Genomic DNA, 24,477 nt, shown 5'->3' on the forward strand with positions numbered 1-24,477 from the left:
CCATTTTACGGTCGTGCCCAGGATGCATAGTAGAAGAAGACATACTTCCTGGGTCCAAAGAGTTAAAGAACAAAATAGTACTAAAGGACTTGGATTAATTGTAGCAAGTAGTTTCCTCCATTTTCAAATCCCCATGAGCTAATACTCTACAGAGTAAACTTATGTGATAAACTTGCTTTTTCCAGAAGCATGACTAAAAGCCTATTGGTATATTGCTTTCTCTAGTTTCAAGACAGTGTCTTATTTCTGAGCATATACGGTACTTGAAGTGGGCTGCCCTAGTAGCTCAGATGGTAAAGAATCTGCCAGTAATGCAGGATACCTGGGTTCGATCCCTGAGTTGGGAAGATCCCCTGGAGAAGGGAATGGCTACTCACTCCAGTAATCTTGCCTGGCGAATCCCATGGACAGAGCCTTGATGGGCTACAGTCCATGGAGTGGCAAAGAGTTGGACATGATGGAGCGACTAACTAACACACACACCCAGCATTTGAAAATTTGTGGAAAGTGACATCATATTTGAGAAAAAAATGTAACAGCATCATATTACTTAAACAAAAGGTCACATCCCATCGTAAGGGGGAAAAAAACTTTTAACCGCATACGCAAAAAAACACACTTCCTAAGAACCATGGAACACATATTAATAATTTTGGACTAGGTTTATAAAAATACACTGGACATTTAATTACCATTGGGTATCTTTTTGTTAGCAAAGACTTAGCTTCTTTTATCAAAGGACAGGTGTTCCAGGAGAAAGAAAAGGTTAAAGCCACCCACTGAGTTTTACCATAAGCTCCTACAGTAAGGTCACCCGCTCCCAAGCTCTGACTCAGATTCTCAGCCACTGCATCAATACAAATGTTTGGAGAGTCAAGCATGATTGAGGGTAGACCACTAGTCTATCATCTCCCCCACTTTGGGGACTGCTGAAAAGCTAAATTAGCAGTTGATAGTTTAAAAATGACACATCCTTGCAGAGTGGTATAGTGTTTAGTGATTTCTGTCTCACCAAAGTTGCCCCGATTTGAGGCCATGTGAGAAAAAGAAAAAAAAAAGAAAAAGCAACCGTTAGTTTCAAAACTACTTTCTTATATCTAAGTTTCCACCAAATACTTCTAGCCCACTTCCGGTGAAACCAGCATGGTTCTTTCCTAACCCTTCTCAGATTGACTGTCTATACTGATTCAGATTTGCTCGTCAATGCACACCTGTCTGCTTCCTATTAGCTTTGCACACCTTCTCGAAATGAACCAGAGACACTGACTTTCTCTCTAATTATAAATAAGCTCGGACTGCTTTTAAGTCAAGGTTCCAGAAGGTGAGCTGCCTTCCAACCAGCTCCATGTCTGTGGTTGCTCTTTGGCGCTGGCTGGTTTTCCTCTGCCTGTTCTTTCTCCATTAATGTATTTTGTGCATTGTTGTTTAGTCACTAAGCATGTCTGACTATTTGCGACCCCATGGACTGTAGCCCACCAGGCTCCTCTGTCCATGGGATTTCTCAGGCAAGAATACTGGAGTGGGTTGCCATTCCCTCCCGCAGGGGCATCTTCCCCACATCCCCACCCAGGGATGTTCGAACCTGCATCTTTTGCATTGACAGGCAGATTCTTTACCACTGAGCCACCAGGGAAGCCCATTTTGTGCATATACCTATATAAAACTAAATAGCCACACCAAACACCTAAACCCTTTTATCAGTTTATACCACTATGTGAAGTCGCTCAGTCGTGTATGACGCTTTTCGACCCCATGAACTGTAGCCTGCCAGACTCCTCCATCTATGGGATATTCCAGGCAGGAATACTGAAGTGGGTTGCCATTTCCTTCTCCAGGGGACTGAACCCAAGTCACCCACATTGCAGCCAGACTCTTTACTATCTGAGCCACCAGAGAAGCCCCTTATTATTCCACTATGATGTCCATTTATCAACGATCACATAGAGACCTTATTCTGAATTACTACAGCAAATACAAACCACTACATTTTTCCTTTCTCAGTAGCGCTTGGTAATAAAAATATTTTCATCACTGTATTTGCTTAGTTTCTGGGTTACATAAAATAGCTGTCCTCAGGGACCAACAGAAGGGTTTCAGAGGTAAAATAATGAGCCCACAGCATGGATACATTAGGTGCATTCGCCAGAACAAACACAGATGATAAATATCAGACAGCCGCCAGCCACTCCAATTAATATCTCCTCAAGCATGGTGGCTACAGTTGCCTTAAAATTCATAAAGTTCTTATTTCCCGAGCCTTCCAGAACAACATAGTTCCGTGGCAAAGAAATTATTTATTTTTCATTTATTTTGTCTAGAAAAGTGTTCTAAATATAGCGTTATTCTTATTAACGATGATCTAAGAAGTAGAAAACAGTCTGCAGTCTTTTCTTTTCCCCTATTTGCAGTGTAACAAAAGAGGCCAAGCTTGCTGTGATTTGTAAACAGTACAATTTCAACATGAACCTCCGGGGGATCATTTGTGTAGCTCCAATGATCTAGTTTTAGCAACCATTCATGATCGACTTTGGAAGAAGCTTATTAATTGACAGTGTTTCCTTCTACCCACTCTACAGTCCTCCAAATAAAGTGCAATCATTCAATTTTCTCTGTAAGAGGTTTTTACGATGACTCCTGCTTTTTAGGGAAATTCAAATTAATTCCACCAAGCATTCAGTTACAAATGATTTTGGACAGAATTAATGTTTTATCACTGACTGTTTGGGCCTATGTGTAGTATCATTCATGTCTTCACAATCTCGAAACCCTTGGGACAGTAGTTAGCTTTCCGTCTCTTTCCTCGGTCAGACCCCTTAGCCAATGTTGGTCCCTTTCTTTCTTCCAGAATGTATAATATTACCGGAGAACTTGAGTAACATTTGCTCTTTGTATAGGGTTTAATGGGTCAAGAATTAAATTGCAATTTCCCTACCCCTCTCCTGCTCTCCTTCTAAGAAGCACATGCTGCTGCTAAGTCACTTCAGTCGTGTCCGACTCTGTGCGACCCCATAGACAGCAGCCCACCAGGCTCCCCCGTCCCTGGGATTCTCCAGGCAAGAACACTGGAGTGGGTTGCCATTTCCTTCTCCAATGCATGAAAGTGAAAAGTGAAAGTGAAGTCGCTCATAGTGTTGGATTATTTCAATACTGGCTGTAGAAGTATCCTTTGCTACAAGGCAGGCAGGAATGTTCTCTCCTCCTTAAGGAAACTTGCTTTCCCCTGATGTATCACTTTTCTCAAAACCTAAGGAATAAGTAGTTAGTTTTCCCTTGTCCCAGTGTCTCCAAACAGGGGATGGAGCCAGAATACTTCCAACCTCTCCAAAGCACTCTTTCAGCTGAGGTCAATTTTATTTTCACTCCAAAATTCTCCTCTTTGGCATCAGAACCTTGCCATAACAGACCCCGGATGCACTGAAGATTTTGGCCCTGACTCAAAGGTTTTCTTTCTCACCATCATTATCTTGGACAATTTTAAATCCCATGAAAACCATTCAGTCGACCTCTTGCTTCACATTTTGCTAACTTCCTCTATCCCAGCAATTTTTACTGCTCTTCTAATAACTTACCCCCATGGGTGCTCCATGGAGCTTAGTTCCGGCAACTATTTCACCTCTCATATTTTAGAGTAGGCAATTCCACTCCCTAGGAGGGAAAACAATCTTCCTTTGATCTCCCATCCCTAGCGCCCTACCCCAAAGAAGCCTCCAGTCCACACACCCTCTCGGCTCTACCCTTTTATCAGCCACTTAGTGCTTTCCCTCCCCCCCTCTCCAGCAAATGCCTTGTAGTCAAACATTTCAGCAATACTTGCTGGTCACCAATTCCTCTCTATCCCTGAATGAACACGCCCAATTGCTTCTCTGCCTGTTCCTATTCCACAGCGTCCCACGGAGGAAAATCTAATCACGTGTTGATGGACAAACAATGGGAATGTGAGATTTCTAACCACAGCGAGGCCCTTGATGCACTGGGTCTTCTCCCATCAGTGATTCATGACAGTTCAGTTCAGTTCAGCTCAATCGCTCAGTTGTGTCCAACCCTTTGTGACCCCATGAATCGCAGCACGCCAGGCCTCCCTGTCCATCATCAACTCCCGGAGTTCACCCAGACTCACGTCCATCGAGTCAGTGATGCCATCCAGCCATCTCATCCTCTGTCGTCCCCTTCTCCTCCTGCCCCCAATCCCTCCCAGCATCAGAGTTTTTTCCAATGAGTCAACTCTTCGCATGAAGTGGCCAAAGTACTGGAGTTTCAGCTTTAGCATCAGTCCTTCCAAAGAAATCCCAGGGCTGATCTCCTTCAGAATGGACTGGTTGGATCTCCTTGCAGTCCAAGGGACTCTCAAGAGTCTTTTCCAACACCACAATTCAAAAGCATCAATTCTTTGGCACTCGGCTTTCTTGACAGAGGCACTGGCCAAATCTTTTCAACAACCCTTAAACCACCTAGTAATTCTAGCTACAATTTATGAGGGAGGGACAACACATAATACCAAGTATTATGCTAGGATACTAAATATACTGTATCAATAACCGTCATAACCCTTAAGAAGTTGCTTAACTTCTCTGTCTCCCATCTCCCCATTTGTAAAATGAAAAAGAACTACTGTCTTCATCACACTGTTGGGGGTAGTGAGTGAGATGATATACTTCAAGTACTGGAATTCACTCTATGGTATGCAGTTCTCAATAAAGATAAGCTATTAAAGTTGAGAATGATGATGATAATGATGAAGATGGCTACCCTGAACAGTTAATATCATCCCAGTGTTATGATGGCACTAGTGGTCAGGAATCCACCTGCCAATGCAGGATACACAGTTTCAATCCCTGGGAGAAGAAAATGACAACCCGCTCCAGTATTCTTGCCTGGAAAATTCCATGGATAGAGGAGCCAGTCAATGGGGTCGCCAAGAGTCAGACACACCTGAGCACGCATGCACAGTTAAGGGTGGAAAGAAGTTTAAACTCAGGTCTCTCTGCTTCCAAAATGCAGGTTTTTTCAATGCTAAATACTTTCCTACCCCCAGAAAATGGGTAAAATTTTTGAGTAGTAAGCTACCTTCCCGGAGAAGGCAATGGCAACCCACTCCAGTACTCTGGAAAATCCCATGGACGGAGGAGCTTGGTAGGCTGCAGTCCATGGGGTCTTGAAGAGTCCGACATGACTGAGCGACTTCATTTTCACTTTTCATGCATTGGAGAAGGAAACAGCAACCCACTCCAGTGTTCTTGCCTGGAGAATCCCAGGGACGGCGGAGACTGGTGGGCTGCCATCTATGGGGTTGCACAGAGTCGGACATGACTGAAGCGACTTAGCAGCAGCAGCAGCAAGCTACCTCACCCTCATTAAACAGCCTTGCATGCCACTTCACAGAGGAGAAACAAAGTTATCAGATACACTCAGATCTTTAATTAGAAGAAGGCTCAGCTGACACAGATATATTAGACATGGGAAATTTAAAAAGGATTCCAAGGAAACTCAAGACTGGAGATATGTAATTTCAGCTTTTTAAAAAGACTGAGGTTTGATGTGTTTTATGGTAACTCATTCCAAGATATTTTTCTCTATAGCTGTTACCTTCCATAACAATAAAACTGCTTTGTCAAGAAAAATCTTAATGAAATATCACTTTACAAGTTTTAAGTGAAAGAAGTATTTGAATAACCTTGTTTAAATTGAGTGGCTATGATCTTTTATTTTCAACAGCAAACATTAAATTTGATTCAACTTGTTTAATACTGTTTCTTATTCAAAATATATTTGTAAAACACACACACACTGAAAAGTAAATCAAGGGGTGGGCTGAATTGAGAGACTGGAATCGACTTATATACACTAATAAAATAGATAACTACCAAGAACCTATTATATAGCACAGGGAACTCAACTCGGTGTGCTGTGGTGACTTAAATGGGAAGGAAATCCTAAAAAGAGGGATATATGTATGCATATGGCTGATTCATTTTGCTATATAGCAGAAATTGACAGAGCAGTATAAAGCAACTATACTCCATAAAAATTAAATCAAAAGATTATTTTGAAATAATATAAAAGTTGATCTACATGAAGAACCTGCTTTTTTTCTGCCTGCCCCATTATAATTCTCTCCCATTTTGGTAACAGCATCCCAATTTTTCTTTGGTGTGGGAACCACTGTTCTCCCACTATTTAAGGTTAGGTGAGGCTAACGACACTGATTGGCTCCAGCAGTTGGCACGTGACCAAGGCCTGGCCAATGAGAAACCATGTCCTCGTGGCCCACTGACTGGTTCAGAGAGGGGCACCTGATCCCATGTCTTGGCCAGGGAGAGCCTAGCGCTCTGACTTGATCAATCTTCAGGGAAAGAGAAGCTCTTTTTTCATGGGAATTAAGCCAATGAGATAAAAACTGGCCATCTCCATCACCACTGAGGAAAAGCTGCCTCAGAATGGAGCCAAACACAGGAAAGCAAGGATGAAAGAGTTTCTTCCTGTCATTTGATCACCTGGATCCAGCTGTGACTATGGCTGAACCCCTGGAGCTTTTCCGTTACACGTGCCAATAAATTCCTTTATGTTTGTTTGTTTAGGCCAGTTTAAGCTGGGCTTCTGCCATTTCCAACCAAAAATATCCCAACACAACCTATCTGTGCCAAATAGCTAAGATAAATTCCCTGAAATAAAAGCATGGTTGACTTTCAGGTTTGTGAAAACAGTCAAATGTCATCAAGTTGAATTCACTTCTATTTCGTTCTGCATGTGAGGGTTCTGTGGTTTAATTTTGATGAGAGGGAGTGAGAAAAACAAAAGTCTCACTCCCTGATATACATGTAGGTCTGTCCTATGATGATTAAATTTCTATATATCTTTAGTCATACTTTCTTCCTTATCTCAAGCTGGTAAGGTGAACCTTCTATGTTTTTAATCTTTCTTGCATGTTCTAGAATCTACATCCATCAATTATTCTCTCCCTCACACAGATAACCCCTCCCCAAACCACCCTCAGCTTTTCTTGCTCTACTGGTTCCTATACTCTCACCTATCGGTGTACCTTCTGTCTCCTCTGTAAAAATAAATAGAGAATGAAAACCAAACTTCAATATATAAAATCACCCATACACATAATCAGGCAGAAAGAATCACAAAGAAATGGAAGAAAATAATGTAAAATATTAATGCTGATTGTCTATTGTCTCTCATGGTAGAATAATAGCTGATTTTTTTCTTTTTTTAAAATGCTTTTCTGTGGTTTACAAATTTCCTTAGTATTTATTTTATAACAGAAATGTATTTCTTAAAATACATTTCCTCTTCAAGCTACCACATTTTTCCATCCCTTACTGTCTAATATTGTAAAACAAAAGACCAGGCATCACTTCCTCACTCCTAGTTCACGGCCACACTGACTCTACTGGTATTCACTCCACTCAACTGAAACCATATCCCCCAGTGACTAGTGTGGCCATCACGTCGCATTCAATGGTTTCTCTTCTCCCTTTAGCTCATGTGACCTCTTTGGGTCATCAGCCATCCCTTCCCCTGGCTCGAGTTTGTAACCACAGAGCTATTGTTTCACCTCAGGTTTTCCTTTCCTTTCCTTCCCTATTCAGTCGTTCAACAGGTCTTATCAATGACATTTCCAGGTGCGCCCTGAATGCATCATCGCCTTAGCTCCTTGCCCGTGTCCTGTCTGCTGTCTGCCCCTCTCGTGGCCTCAGCCCCACTACTGCTCTGTGCCTCCACCCCTCCCCCATCTCACACAGCCCACTGCCCTGGGAGTCATCGCCCTAAAGCCCAAGCACAGTCATGGAAGTCCCCACCTTAAAATTCTGAATGGCTCTTGAATGCATATAAAAATCAAGTACCATGACCAGGCTGCCACCAAAGGCCCTTCACGAGCTGGTTCCGGCCCATCAGCCTCATCTTCCACGTGTTGGAGCCTGTGCCACAGGCTCCGGGAACACTGGCTGACTTTCCAGAAGAGCATGAGGCTCTCTGGTACACAAGGGCCTCTTATCGTGTTCTCTCCCCTGCCCTGCCACTCTTCCCCTCCCCACACAAACTCCTGTTCACCCTTCAAGACCCAGACTAGCATTAAATTTTGACTATTTTAATAATTAGCACTTATAATACTGTAGTTTGGTCCCCAGTAGATACTGACCTGCTCTAGGGCAAAAACATCATTTTATTTATTATATCCTGGTTTCTTGCCTATAGAAAGCAGGCAAATAATAGTAAAAGGGAGATACTGTAAAAATCCCAAACCGTCCCTAGAACATTGATTTTTATTATATATTAAAGGAGTAATTATAATGATTCTGACTTATAAAAACAATCACAACCCCCCTCAAAAGACTTTTATGTGGTCTATATAATATGCTGTGTGTCCTATTTGAAGTGCTGTACTCTCAGCATCCGTGACGTGAGTCTGGCCACTTCTTTTAATTTGAGATCAGTCTCTTTAGATGACAAACAAAAACAAAAAATTTAAATCTTCATAATAAAGTTTAAATTGTCTTAATTTCTTGGTTTCCTCCTTCACTCATGACACCTTCTAATATTACAGTCAAGATTTATATATCTACAGCTTCTGCTTTAAAAAAAATGGTTTGAGTATACCTTTTGTGCAAGGAAAAAAATACTATACTTTTCTTTAACTTTTTCCAATTAAATCTACCAATTTACTTTTGAAGGGCTCTGGTGGCTCAGAGGTTAAAGCATCTGCCTGCAATGCGGGAGACCTAGGTTCGATCCCTGGGTCAGGAAGATCCCCTGGAGAAGGAAATGGCAACCCACTCCAGTATTCTTGCCTGGAGAATCCCATGGACGGAGGAGCCTGGTGGGCTACAGTCCATGAGGTTGCAAAGAGTCAGACACGACTGAGTGACTTCACTTTCTTTATTGAATAAAATTATATCTTTTTAGTTACAGAACTTATAAGGTACACAAAGTCACAGGACATTTAAATCTAGTGAATTCAAGATTTTAAAAAGTAGTTAAGGGACTTTCCTAGTGGCTCAGTGGTAAAGAATCTGTCTGCCAATGCAGGAAACGGGTTTGATCTCTGATTTGGGAAGATCCCACATGCCACAGGACAACTAAGCCCATGGACCACAACTATTCAGCCTGTGCTCCAGAGCCTGGGAGCTGCAACTACTAAAGCCCACAGGCCCCAGAGCCTGTACTCTGCAACAAGAGAAGCCACACAGTGAGAGGCCCATGCACCTCGACTAGAGAGTAGGCCCCGCTTGCCACATCTAAAGAAAAGCCGGAGCATCAACAAAGACCTGGCACAGTCAAAAATAAAAAATAAACAATTTAAAAGTAGCTATAGTTAAATGGCATCTCATGTCCTGGAGAAGGTAATATTGACAAAAACATCCAAAAAGCCATCACTAAATCTTCTTAGAAATTTCCATACCTTTAAAAGAAAGAAGTCATGCAACCAATCTCTCCTTAAAGAAAAATGATGAGATTCATCTGTTACACACTAGCTATGTCCCCAGCATGATACTATGAACTAGAGGGGACTTTTCTCAATTCCCAATGGAAAAAAGTCCAAACTGCTGTAAGAGTTCAAAAGAGGGAGATACCACAACTAACAGAGATCAGGGATATTCTTCTCATAAAGGGTAAGATATAAGCCAAGAAGAATAGACAGAATTTTTACAGACAGAATTCACCATTCCAGGCAGAGGGAACAGCAAAAAAAAAATTAAGGAGGCAAGACAGAAATCAGGAAGTCAGTGTAAGACCCTGAGAGTGGTCTCAGAGCACCCAGTTCCCCACTGGGCCCTTGATCTTGTCACTCCCTGACTGCAGGACTTCCTTCTCCTAAAGGCTGAAATCTAAAGGGCCTTTTCCTTTTTGCAAAGGATTCTGGACTCAATCCCATGGGCAATGGAGACTAATCTAAAATTGGGAGCAGAGATCCTGAAAGGACAGGGGATTAACCTGGCAACAACGTACAGAAAAGAAAGGGAGAGACTGAAGGAGAGATGGAGACACTGCCATACCAGGAATACATAAGGATGCTGAACGCACTCTTGCTCGATGCTTTGGTAATAAACTCAACCACTGCAACCAGGAGACTGAAGTATTCTACGCTGCTTCCTTTGTACCTCAAGTTCCATACAAAAAGCTTATTTAATCCCCCCAAAACTTTATAGCCCTAATCTAGTCTTCTCTGGATTCCTTTTTTGATATATATATATATATATATATATATATATATATATATATATAAAAATGCCTGACTCTGCTTGTGACAAAAGCTTTCAAGTCCCACTGATCCTTTTGCCCCACAACTGTGCAAGCCTAAAGAAAACCTGTGAACTCCTCCATGTATGCCAACAGGGAGGAGACAGCCAGGCACTCCTCTGCCCACCACCCCCATCCACCCCAGCACCACTTATAATAAGAAACAAAGCCACTTACCCCCTCCTTCATGCAAACTGAATGGACCAGTTTAGGAGACCACTTTGTGCTCTCTAGAAAGCCTCATTATGTGAGTAACACATCTTCTCCTGCCCTCTTGGTCTGTGTGTGTGGCACCATCAGTCTTGACCTCCAAACCGATTGCAGTGGCTTGGACAGAGGCTGGTCCCACAATCCATGGAGTGACTACAAACACTCCTTTTTCTATTTTTGTCCTTGGGGGCTCTTCATCCCTACCTTCTCCCTTCCCTACACCACCCTCACTACCCAGCTCCCTAAATGACACTTTTTTTTTTCAGAATATTTGCATTTTATTTATCTCTTTTTTAACTGAAGTATAGTTGATTTACAATGTTGTGTTAGTTTCTAATGTAATACAGCAAAGAGATTCAGTTATATGTATATATTCAGTCATATATATATATTCTTTTTCATATTCTTTTCTATTATGGTTTATTACAGAATATTGAATATAGTTCCCAGTGCCACAAACACTCTTAAATAGTGAACTACTGCAATGTCCTGTCTATACCTAGATTCAAGGTAGGAAGAAGCAAAGAAGATGCATGATGGAAACCCTCAAACGGTCCTGTGGTCTAAAATTCAACTCAATATTGATTGCCTCAAATGGACATATACATTCACTCAAACGTCTATTTATCACTTCAAAGCAATTCAGTGTGTCTTTAGTAAATGCTTGGCTCGCACCCCTCCCAAAGGGCTAAACTCTAAGATGTTGCATAGTCATAGAAGCTAGGTGCTCAATTCTGCTGTAATCACAGGCTTGCAATTAGAAGAAATCTCTACACAAGCTAGGATGGAAACACAATTAAATATTTCCTTTTCATAAAGTTCTGGGTTAAAGTGCTAGGGCAACTGAAAGGCTAAAATAAAAAGCCACAAATAATCCCTTTATTCAAATAGCACTTTAGTTACAAATCAAATGAAAGCCTTGATTTGTGTTCAGTACAGAAAGTACTTCCATGTCTTTTCAGCCAAACCTGCATATCTAAAGGTCATAATCATGAAAACAGTGTCTTCCTCAGAAACAGTTTAGAAAATCATAATATTAAGTACTTACACATCTTTAGCTGCTCCTGCAGGGCCTGGAAGAAAAAAAAAAAAGATATTTTCTTGTTATCTTGATAACACTGGTACAAAAATCTTAAGCCCAGTATCCAACTAAAATAACTTTTTCAAGAGATGAGTTGAGAATATGATTTTTTGAAAGATCATCTCACAAAAGAAGAAAAAGGAGAGCAGAAAAATCATAAAAAGCCAAATCTTAGGTTTAGAATTTATTCTGTCCATTTTTAACAATTCCTATAAATTATAACAGATTATTCCCTGATGGCTCAGAGGTTAAAGTGTCTGCCTGCAATGCAGGAGACTGGGTTCAATCCCTGGGTCGGGAAGATCCCCTGGAGAAGGAAATGGCAACCCACTCCAGTGTTCTTGCCTGGAGAATCCCAGGGACAGAGGAGCCTGGCGGGCTACAGTCCATGGGGTCGCAAAGAGTTGGACACGACTGAGCAACTTCATTTATCTTATCTTTATAAATTATAAAGTCCTGATTCTGAAAGGAATTTTATAAGATGCCCCAACCTAATCTGCTAATTTTACAGATACAGTAACAAATTTGAGAAGTATTTTCTTTTCTAAGCCACATGACTTCTAAGCTGGTACCTACATGGAACTATCATGTTACACTATGCACTAATCAAAAAGTTAAGCAAAGTCATCACATGACAAAATGGAGACAACATCCTAAATGAATTGGGAAGTCTCGAAGATGCCAGCCCAGCTCCAAAAGGAGTAACATTCATTTCCAACTCTTGTCCTATTTGCTATTGAACCCTCTCATTTTTGCTTCCCATCCACATGTCAAAAACCCAGTCCTCTCACTTATCAGATTCTCTGCCCACAACACAGTTCCATCTGCACTTCTGCCCCCTAATATCCTTACCTAAACAAACAGAACTTAGTTCCAACTTTAAAAGCTACATGGAATTCAGTATCATTTAACCTCTTATAAGTTCACTTCCCTCATGTCAAACGAGGAAAATAAAAACATCTGTCTCAAAAGTTACCATGAAGTTCTTTAAAATCTATATATCTATATCAAAATACCAATGACATTTTTCAAGAAAATAAAACAAATAATACTAAAATGTCTATGGAACCACAGCAGACCCTGAATTGCTAAAGCATCTTCTCAAGAACAAATCTGGAGGCATCATGCTCTTGATTTCAAACTACATGACAAAGCTATAGTAATCAAAACAGTATGTTATTGGCAAAAAAACAGACATACAGATCAATGGAGCAGAATAGAGAACCCAGAAGGAAACCCATGCATACATGCTCAATTAATTTACAACAAATGAGGCAAGAAGATGCAACGTGGAAAGCATAGTCTTTTCAATAAACTGTCCTGGGAAAACTGGACAGTCGTATGCAAAAAAATGAAACTAAACAACTATCTTACATCGTACACAAAAATTAACTCAAAATGAATTAAAGCCTTATATGTAAGACCTGATACCATAAAACTCCTAGAGGAAAACATAGGCAGTAAGTTACTTGACACTGATCTTAGAAATTAATGTTTGGATCTGATTCCAAGAGCAAAGGCAACAAAAGCAAAAATAAACAAGTGGGGCTGCATCAAATCTTTTAAATTCCTGCACAGCAAAGGAAACCATCAACAAAATGAAAGGACAACCTACTGAACGGAAGAAAACACTTCTAAATTACATATCTGATACAAGAGGTTAATATTATAAATATATAAAGAACTCATAAAACTCAATAGCAAGAGAGAAAGAGAGGTTGAGAGAGAGAGAGAAAAACCAGCTTGATTTTTAAATGGGTAAATAATCTGAATAGACATTTTTCCAAAGATGACATACAGATAGCCAATCGGTACATGAAAACATGCTCAACAAGTCTAATCATCAGAGAAATGCAAATCAAAAACCACAAGATATCACCTCATACCTGTGAGAATGCTTACTTTCAAAAAAGACAACAAATAACAAGTGTTGGCAAGTGATGTGGAAAAAGGAGGATACCAGTGCACGCTCTTGGTGGGAATGTAAATCAGTGCAGCCACTACAGAAAACAGTACAGAAATTCCTCAGAAAAATTAAAAATAGAACTATCATGCTGCTGCTGCTAAGTCGCTTCAGTCGTGTCCGACTCTGTGCGACCTCATAGACGGCAGCCCACCAGGCTCCCCCGTCCCTGGGATTCTCCAGGCAAGAACACTGGAGTGGGTTGCCATTTCCGTCTCCAATGCATGAAAGGGAAAAGGGAAAGTGAAGTCGCTCAGTCATGGCCAACTCTTTGTGACCCCATGGACTGCAGCCTACCAGGCTCCTCCGTCCATGGGATTTTTCAGGCAAGAGTACTAGAGTGGGTTGCCATTGCCTTCTCCAGAGGATCTTCCCAAACCAGGGATTGAACCTGGATCTCCTGCACTGCATCACTGTTATTAGCAGTCACATTTTCGTTAGTATCTCAATTTTCCTATCTATGAAGTGGGAGTTAACTCCTGTACAAGTCACAGAGGTATGAAAATAAAGGAAAACATGCTACAAAATACAAACAAGTCTGCAGGAAGAGTTATTGCCAAAATTGTAAGAACTTTATCCGAGAGATATTAATCTAGGACGTATAATACTGCAAATTCAAAGAAAAGAATAAAGATAATCAAGACTATGTGTCAGGCTTCCCTGATGGCTCAGTGGTAAAGACTCTGCTTGCCAGTACAGTAGACATGAGTTCAATCCCTGACCTGGGAAGATCCCACATGCCTTGGAACAACTGAGCCGGTGCACCACAACTACTGAGGCTGTGCTCCAGAGCCCTGGAGCCACAACTACCAAAACCCAGCTGCCCTAGAGCCCTTGCTCCCCAAGAAGAGAAGCCCCTGCAATCAGAAGCCTGTGCACCACACTATGGAGAAGCCCCTGCTTACCACAACTAGAGAAAAAGCCCAAGCAGCAATGAAGACCCGGCACAGCCAAAAAATAAATACAATTATTTTAAAATGAATTTTAAAAAGACTATGTCTCAAATAAATTCTTTAAAGGTTTTGACCAAACCTGAACTTTGTAACAAACTTAAGACTCTTTACTCAGGGGAGAGTAATATTTCTGTTTCACAACTCTCACTAAGATTATATAAATAAAAATGGCTTTGGAATCTGAGATCATAAAACCAAAAAAAAAAAAATCCTAAAATTTAAAAAAATCTTAAACATAATAACAGTGGAGAGTTCAACAGGAAAAAATAAACAAAAGATTTAGTGCCACCAAAAACCCATAAAAATGGACATTTTATTTCAGAATCAAAACAAGCATGAGAATCTGGGAGAAAGTCTAAAAAGAAAATAAATATCCTCGTTTTCTTAGTTTCATTTTCATGGAAAAAGATGGGGAATGATTGGGGGTTGCAGTGCTCAGAGGAGGAGAGAGCAGAAGGCATCAGAACAGATTCTGGGACGTCATACAGAAAGAAGACGGCGGTCATGATGTGAGCGCCACGAGCGCTGAGCCGTTAGAGATGAAGGGGAGGGCAGAGAGGACAGAAGCCACCTCACTGCATCTGACGGACAGCAGCAGGGTGGTAGGGAAACAACAGCATGGAACTGGAAGGCAGAAGAGCCAGGTAAAATTCCTGCTCCAGTATTTTATTTGACAGTCCCTAGATCCCTCTGCTTCAGCTTCTAATCCTGGGCTGACAAAGGCACCGGAAAAGACAAACCACAATAAGTGTGTGAGTGAAATTCATTTCAAAACAGTCACATGTTGTCTCCTCAGCACCTGTTTTCATCAGTCACCAGAAACCCTGCATCCACTTCACCTTGACTCCGGCGTCCCCACGGCCTCTTTCCTGCTGGGTTCACCATCTAACTTCCCAGCAGGCCCAAGGCAGATGCCAGGTGTTACCTTCCAGAAGGAAATCAGCAGGCCATTTCTTATGTTCACAAATGTACCTCTCTTAAAGGGCACCATCTATTTAACAACTGCAGTGGTGCGGAGGCCAAGAAGTCAGAAACACTGACTTGATGTATAGACATCAAGCCTATAGATATGATTATAATGTACATGCATCTTTCTAAAAGGGAAGAAAGCATACATCTTCACAGGAGCAAGGGATTAATGATAAGCTTATAACCAGTGCAGGTAGAACATGACTCCCTGACATACAACTTCTCAGAGAAAAAGAAAAACAAAATCTGTAATTGTTGAAACTCCCAGCAAAAATATCAGGATTTCTAGGTATATAAAATATGAAATGTCTTTGTTTTGCAGAAGTATAAAATCATAAAATTACTAGAAAGAGAAGAAAAATTCTGGTTACCCTCAGTGCAACATTTTAATCATATTTCATCTAGACATTGATTACAGTTAACCAGATGGAGAGCTCTTCTCTAGATATTTTATGCAAAAGATACTTTGACTAGAACAATTCAAATAGCGGCAAAATCCCATTTGCTTTAAATTGTGTTTATGATTCATGAGATTCATCATTTATTAAACAAATATTTATAGTGGTATAGCTACTTCTTTCAAGACCCCTGGGGTAAAACATTTTTCCCTGTTAGTACCACTTCATTTCCTGCCAAAATGCCTCTCTACTGTTTAAACATAGCTATGGTACCTTAACACAAGGGAAGGCAGGTAACCATGTTTCTTGTGGGATAGAAGCACCACAAAATCTACAGACCTAAATTAGAATTTTTGTGAGTCAAAAGATTTAATGACTATTTTCCAAAATTGTATTATTGATCATTATAATTTTAAATATCTTCCTAAAAAATGGAAGTGGGAGGGGAAGGTCTGCTCTCAGAAAAGTATCACATTCAGTTCCAGTGACAAACACTTCCTTCTGAATACAACTGTTTCTTTAACACTTAGAAGATTGTTGTTCACAATATTGCCTCATTTCACCATGATTGTGTATACATATATATTTTTTTGGTGGGAAGCGCCTGCACTGTGAGGCATGCAGGATTCCCCAGCCAAGGATTGACACCCCCACACCCCCTGCGGTGCAAGCGTGCACTCAACCACCAGACTGCCACCAAAGTCTATACCTTTTACTTTCGTCAAAAGATTTTAAAATTGTATTCATGAGTCCCAAAGTCAAGAGTCTCAGTCACTTAAAAATGCACAGCAAATGCAATTTATTCAAGCATTAAAAAAAATTAATCTGATATTGACGAATCATAGAAAGATATTTGGTCTTCATTCCCTCTTCCTGGCACAGAGCTTCTAAAATCCTTGGAACTTCCTGAGAGATAAGGGTGATAGGAGCCTGTTTCTTCCAATGAGGTGACTCTTGGCAGGACCCCAGGTAGCTTCAGGATGGGAGCTCCCAGAAAACCCAAGGCTTGATTAGAAGCTTGGAACTTTCAACCCCACTCCCTGTCCTCTTGGAAAAAGAGAGGGGCTGGAGATCAAGTTAATCGCCAATGGCCAATGATTTGATCAATCAGGCCTATGTAATGAAACCTCCATAAAAACCACTAAAAGGACAGGGTTCAGAAAGTTTCTGAGTTGAACATCCATGTGCCGGGAGGGGGGTTACCCCAATTCTATGGGGACAGAGACCCCTATGCCTGAGACTCTTAACATGACCTCTGTACCTCTCCATCTGGCTGTTCATTTGTGTCCTTTATATAAACTAGTACGTTTAATCCAGTAAGCAAAGTACCTTCCTGAGTCATACTAGCAAACTGTCAGGTCTGAGGAGAGGGGATGTGAGAACCCCCAAATTTGCTGTCAAGTCAGACAGCAGTGCAAGTAAGCTGGGGACCCAATACTTGATACTGATGTCTGAAGTGAGACCATCTCAGGCGACTCAGCCCTCAAACCTACGGTGATAGACACTAACTCCACATATGAGCATCAGAATTGAACTGGATGGTGTCAGAGAACTGGAGAGGCAGATGGCATCTGGGAAGGAAAAACCTCTCAGATAACCTTCACATTTTATAGAAATTGGGCACCCCCATAAATAACTGAGGCTCTGAACAGCTTTGAAATGCTGTATGAATCACACCAAGACTGAACGGTGCTGTATCTGCTTCAGCAAATGATTATTCACACTGCAGGTATTGTTTGTAAACTCTTCATTTTCTGATTTTCTGATTATATCCCATTCCAGGAACAATTACAAAAATGTCTTCTGTGTTAGTTCCGCATGAATGCTGTAACAAATCACCACAAGCTAAATGCCTTAAGACAACAGAGATACGTGCTCTCGGAGTTCTGGAGGCCAGAAGTACATCATCAAGATGTCAGGAGGTCCCGACACCCTGCAGAGGTTGCGGGAAGAACACGGTCCAGGCCTCTTAGCATCACGGGACAGTGGGTCTTCCTTGGCACTCTGTGGCTGGTGGCCAGATAGTGCTTTCTCTGTTCTACCCCGTCCTCACATCACCTCCTCTCCATATCTGTCTTCTCCTTGTCTAGCTCTTCCAAAGACACTTCATCATCTAGGATTTAGAGCCTATCCAGATAACCTAAGATGGTGTCCTCATCTCAAAATCCTTAATTATACTGGCAAAGACTCTTTTTTCCAAACAAGACAATATTCACACATTCCAAATTAGGATGAGAACGTATCTTTTTTAGAGGTCACCATTCAACCCAATGCACTTCTCATTCCTGTGCTCCTCTACCTCTCCAAAAGCAGAAATTCCCTTTTGAAAAAAAATACATAGCAAAATTAATATTGAGGAAAAATTAAATTTAATATGACATGTCACATATTCTGCAAACACAGACAAAATTTTACTCCTAGTGCATGATAAAGCCAGCTGCAATATACATCAGTTCAGTGATATTAAGCAGATATTTGTAACATCTTGGTTCCTATAGACAGATGTTTATTGGCAATCTAATAAGTCTTATAACTTTAAAAGATTGCCCTGTACTGCCCAGTACATTTTCAATATGGTTCAGAGTCATATATTTATTTTTATGAATTTCCTTACCCATGCCAAATTTTAACAAAAAGAAAATATTTACCTCTTTTAAAAGAAAGGTCACATACATATGTACATTTGAAAAAACACTATTAATGCCTTTTTCATCCCTGTTCTCTATGCACTTCATAGCGCTGAAGTAACATACTGGAACTGTTCACAAACAAATGAATCGCTAAATTACATAGTAAATCGTATCTCTTTGTTCAGACTGAGTAGTGATAACTTAAACACATACACCAGAAAATAGAATTATGCACATGAAGAATTTCTAAAAGGCACTGAAGATGCACAAATCACTCTTCTTTTAATCAGAAATATAAATGATTATGGCTCTTATGGGAAATAATAAAAATATGCAGGAACGTTTTACTCTTTATTTGTTTTATGAAAGAAAAACGTCTCTCTGAGAATTGTATAAACATAACTGTAGAAAAAAAAACAAAGCTCCCTCTAATTTTGACAGCTTGCTATGTCTCCTCTGACCCATAATAGTTCTAAAACTATGTCATCAGCTCAATTGGCCAAAAGAAGTACAACAACAGCTCTTTAGTTCATCTACAGCAATGTCTATTTTTCAATAAGCCAATAAGAGACACAGAATCGTAAGTCATTTCTTCAATAGTGGAGAAAAAATTTCAGATCAGTGTATTCTAAAAAGGTAAATTTTTTAAAGTATAGTTGACTTACAATGTTATGTTAATTTCAGGTACAACATAAGATTCAAGATTTTTATAGATTATGCACCAAAGTTATTAAAACATTATTGACTATTTTCCTTGTGCTGACTTACATCCATAAGACTTACTTATTGTATAATTGGTAGCTTATACCTCTTAATAATGGAGCTTTCCCTGTGGCTCAGCGATAAAGAATCTGCCTGCAATGCAAAAGCCGTAGGAGACACCAGTTCGATCCTTGGGTCAGGAAGACCCCCTGGAGGAGAACATGGCAACCCATTCCAGTATTCTTGCCTGGAGAATTCCAGGGACAGAAGAGCCTGGCAGGCTATAGTCTATAGGGTCGCAAAGAGCTGGACATGACTGAAGCGACTTGGCACACACACACCTCTTAATACCTTCACCTATTTCACCCATAAGCCCTCCTCACTACCTGGCAACCACTAGTTTGCTCTCTGTACCTGTGAGTCTGTTTTTGTTTCATTATAGTGATTTATTTGTGTCATTTTTTAGATTCCACATATAAGTGAAAACACACAGTATTTGTCTTTTTCTGTCTGACTTATTTCACTTAGCTTAATATCCTCTAGGTCCAACCCATGTTGTTGCAAATAAAATCATGTTAATGAATGTGGATGTTCTTAAGAGAAAACCTCTTTGCTTACAGGTTGCCCTTGCCGAATACTATGCTTTCAGTAGATAAAAATTAATAAACACAGCTGTATAAGTACAGACATAGGGCAACGCATTGACATTTAGCTGCTGTAATTTAAGCTATGTCTCTATTGAGCTGTAAGTGGCTCATGGCAGAGTTGAATAACTCTCTTGGGTCACCTTCATGAACCAGTCACATGGTTGCAACATCGATTCTGTGGGGCTAGAACAAGTGAACCTTCTAATCCTTTCGTGCCAGAGATAATTGTCTGCACAGAGGTGTTTTCACACATCTTGTCATTCACATCACGTCAAATGCAGTCCATCCAAGAGGATAATGGGTCACCTGCATCCTCCAACCTTCCCTTTAGAGGGAGTAGCAGCTCCTTCCAGTCTCCTGCTGCTGTGCTAAGTCGCTTCAGTTGTGTCCAACTCTGCAACCCCATGCACTGGAGCCTACTAGGCTCCTATGTCCATGGGATTCTCCAGGCAAAAATACTGGAGTGGGTTGCCATGCCCTCTTACAGGGGATCTTCCCAACTCAGGAATCGAACCCAGGTCTCCCGCATTGTGGGCAGATTCTTTCCCACTAGCGCCACCTGTCTCCTAGGCTTTAACAGTTTGGGTACATTTTCATTTCTCCCTCCCGCTACCTCCCTCGGGCTTCCCTGGTGGCTCAGATGGTAAAGCATCTGCCCGCAATGCGGGAGACCTGGGTTTCATCCCTGAGTTGGGAAGATCCCCTGGGGAAGGCAATGGCACTCCACTCCAGCACTCTTGCCTGGAAAATCCCATGGACGGAGAAGCCTGATAGCCTTCAGTCCAAAGGGTCAGAGTCGGACACAACTGAGCAGCTTCACTTCCACTTCCTACCTCCCTCACATGTAGCCGGTCCTCAGCCCAACTGGCTTGCAGGGGTCCTTGATGTCAATGCCTCCATCGTTCACCAACAACCCTCTCACTTCATGGACTCCTGACGACAGCCTTAAATTACATCACTCTACTGCTGGCTCCTTCCTTCTATACCAGTCTATGACAGTCTTTCCCTGTATTAATAATAGCACATTAAGTACTTAGACAATAAGGCACTGCTCTAAGCACTTTATATATATTAAACTCATTTAATCTTGAGTAGGTTCTATAACCACTCTTCCATTCCACAGCTGAGGAAACTAAGATATAGACAGTTTCAGCAAGTTGTCCAGGTTATGCAGCTGATAAATGATGAAAGCAGGATCTGAACTGGGGTCTTTGGGCTCCAGAGCCTCCTCTCAGTTCTGAGGCCTTCTTGCCTCTCTGTCCTCCCCAACTCCCATCCTGACGGTTCTTACTTCCAACACTCTGCAACCAGTGTGAACTACTGACCCAGTCAGGACAGACTTCTCACTGCCCTGAAATGCACTGAGCCCGTTTCTGTCCCTGTGTTTTCATACTGCTCTAAAAGTGCCCTCCCTTCCATTCTCTGCTTATCCAAATCCTACCTATTCTGCAAAGTCAAATCAAGTCCCACCTCTTCCAAGCAGGCTTCCCTGGTTGCTTAAGGTTTTATTTCATTCCTCTAGTGCTATATCAGTCAGAGAGTGCCTACAACAAGTTAGGACTTAATTTTATATCTTTTTTGTTTCCCCAATATATTTATCCATTCAAGAAAAAAATTTTTAAGACCCCAAAAATTCCACTGAAAGACTGAATATTGGTCTTGAGGCTGAGCGTCCAGCTGTGACAAGACTCTCATGAAGCTTACCTTTGGGGAAGGGGAACAAAAATGACAACAAATAAACAAAATATCAGCTCTCCAGGAAAGAGTATTTCAAATAGACAGAGAACAAGAATGAGTGGAGCATATTTAAAGAAGAGAAAGACAGATTGGCTGGGGAGGGGGGTGCCTAAGTGAGCTAGGGGGAAGAAGCACATAAGATATTAATGACTTCTTTGATGATATCAGCAAAATTTTATATTATTACCACTACACAGCCTGGACTAACGCTGAGCACAGTGGCTGAATTTCAGAACTACCAAACCATTCCAGTAGTCATGTGTGGATGTGAGAGTTGGACTATAAAGAAAGCTGCTTTTATAGCACAGAATTGATGCTTTTGAACTGTGGTGTTGGAGAAGACTCTTGAGAGTCCCTAGGACTACAAGGAGATTAAACCAGTCACTCCTAAAGGAAATCAGTCCTGAATATTCATTGGAAGGACTGATGCTGAAGCTGAAGCTACAATACTTTGGCCACCTGATGTAAAGAACTGATTCACTGGAAAAGATCCTGATGCTGGGAAAGATTGAAGGCAGGAGGAGAAAAGGACGACAGAGGATGAGATGGTTGGATGGTATCACTGACTCAATGGACATAAGTTTGAAACTCCAGGGGTTGGTGATGGACAGGGAAGCCTGGCGTGCTGCAGTTCATGGGGTCACAAAGAGTCGGACATGACTGAGTGACTGAACTGAACTGACTGAAACCATCTACAGATGTCGATGAAGGCTGGACTACATAGCTACAGCAACAGTAGAGAATGTAATTATGTATCTAATAGAGGATAAGGTGATAACTAACCTAAGTAACTGGACCCAAAAGAACTATAGTAACTCCCTGGGTACAATGATAAAATAGAATAAAATAGAAGAACCACCATAGAAAGAGTCTAGTAATAAACTAAGTTATGGTCAGATAGCTGCCACTTACACATCTCTGGTAGAAAAAGCAACTCAACAATTCAATCAAGTACCAGGAGCAGAATACTTCTGAAATGACTCTGCTGCTGCAAATATTTTTCACAGCCTGCAAAATAGTCTACACTGAACCAGGCTCTTGTACACATTTGGAACCATCCAAACTTTGAAGGGATTTTTCTGGTTCACATAAAATAGGATTTCCTGGTTTACATTACAGACTCAGGCAACAATCTACATGTATGACTCGACACAGGAAATGACTGACCTGCTATGGTTCATCAGCTCAAATGCAGGGGTGTTCATGTCTCCGCCTAATTAAGGAATATATTCAAGGAAAAACAAGGGAATAGAGAATCTGGTTGCTGATCAAGACAGTGGTGGAGACGGAGAGCAAAGAAAAACACAGAGAAAGCAACAGCTCCCTGCCTGTAGCAAATGAAACCCTTTCAAAATGGACTCTTTTTATCTATCAAAGTAAGATAGATATTACACGATATCACTGTGGAATCTAAAGTATTACACAAATGAACGTGTCTACGAAACAGAAACAGACTCACAGACACAGAGAACAGACTTGTGGTTGCTAAGAGGGAGAGATGAGGGAGAGATGGACTGCGAGTCTGGGGTTAGCAGATGCAAACTACTATACATGGGATGGAAAAAGAACACGATTTGACTACACAGCACAGGGAACTATATTCAATACCCTAAGATAAACCAAGAGAAGATTTTAAAACTATATATAACAACCTCTTTGCTATATAGCAGAAATTAACACAACGCTATAAATCAATAATACTCCAATTTTTAAAAGACGGGCTCTTAAACCCAGACGTTCCTCTAAAGTTTAGAGTCTAGACTCTACACTATGCAGGGAAAACGTACTGAATTGTCACTGAATGGAAAAAAGAAGTCCTGTATAGTTCTAGGTTGGAAAAAATCAAATTCCTACATTGAGACAGTGATGGTCCTAAAACATCAGAATGGGGACTGCGCTCATATAATCAAAGTGGTTCTCGTGTCCCCTTCTACCCTGATAGCATGGATACTTTGACTCCTCCCTGAAGACTTCTCTGAATAAACTATGATTTATTCCACATCTCTTGGGCATTTGGATGCTCATTGTATATTTGACTACACTTTGCTTTGCAGGTGTTCTCAAATGGTGAAACTTCCTATTTCAACAACCAATTTCTCAAGAGGGGGAAAGCTTGATTTCATTCTACAGTGATCCCTTGCTGGCTGCCCCTACCATTGCCCTAAAATTCCCTAACAGAGTACGAAGCTTTGCACACAGAGGTGGACCATGTACTAGCTTCCACTTAGAAATCCACTGCAAAGGAAATCTGACCTAAATTATCTAGGGTCTGTATGAGCGGATTCCTTCTGGCTGTTTGATCACTGAACTGCATTTTAGTTTCTCCATGTATTGGACATACAGAATCAAATTTACTGAAGCACACTACTAAATATCAGTTTGTCATATAAACCAATTTCACCAGACAAAAGCCAAGAAAAGCTATTGTCCAGATAGCCCAGGGAAAAGAAACAATTATCTGGTTTTACCTGAATTACTTAGGGAGTAAGACAGGGCTTACAATGGCGATTTCAGGTTGGGGGTCCTTATTATAAAGTGCTAATGTATCCTCTGAAAGCAGATTTGCTGTGTTCTTATAGAAAAATATTCAGGGAACACCATTTCACCTTCAACGTGGTATTACTCCACTTCTATATAGTAATTACAGTAGAGTGCTATTCTGTTGCTCAAAAAAGTAAAGTGAAATGCCCACAGTGGCAACCAGCACAGTGCCAATGTCAAGCTTGAGCCTCACTTTCCACATTCAAGTTCAGCACCTGCCCACCATCTTTTTCTCTTTTTTTTTTTTTTTTTTTTTGAAAAGCTTAAAAATGACTATTGAAGTGTAAGACTCCTGGGACATTTCAGACGTTTTGCACTGTAATTACTGGAGGGTGGAGACAACACCAATTTAATGCATTTCATTTTACTTGGGTTCAGTGACATGCATTTGCAGCTTGGGC

General features: G+C 40.9%; 1 protein-coding gene across 4 annotated transcripts in view; it reads right to left on the bottom strand.

The window, feature by feature from the left end:
* C5H12orf75 (chromosome 5 C12orf75 homolog) overlaps window positions 1-24,477 on the bottom strand; it is a 44,932-nt gene that overhangs the window by 17,228 nt on the left and 3,227 nt on the right. For all 4 annotated transcript variants that reach the window (XR_011464159.1, XM_070370223.1, XM_070370225.1 and 1 more), the window contains exon 2: window positions 11,504-11,528. Coding sequence is in view for 3 of the 4 variants with exons in the window: in XM_070370223.1 (XP_070226324.1) it covers window positions 11,504-11,528 (25 nt within the window). In the remaining variant the exon portion in view is untranslated. The remainder of the gene's footprint in view (window positions 1-11,503; window positions 11,529-24,477) is intronic.

The sequence above is a fragment of the Bos mutus genome, chromosome 5 (assembly GCF_027580195.1).
Source record: "Bos mutus isolate GX-2022 chromosome 5, NWIPB_WYAK_1.1, whole genome shotgun sequence".
In the NCBI taxonomy this organism is placed as follows: domain Eukaryota; kingdom Metazoa; phylum Chordata; class Mammalia; order Artiodactyla; family Bovidae; genus Bos; species Bos mutus.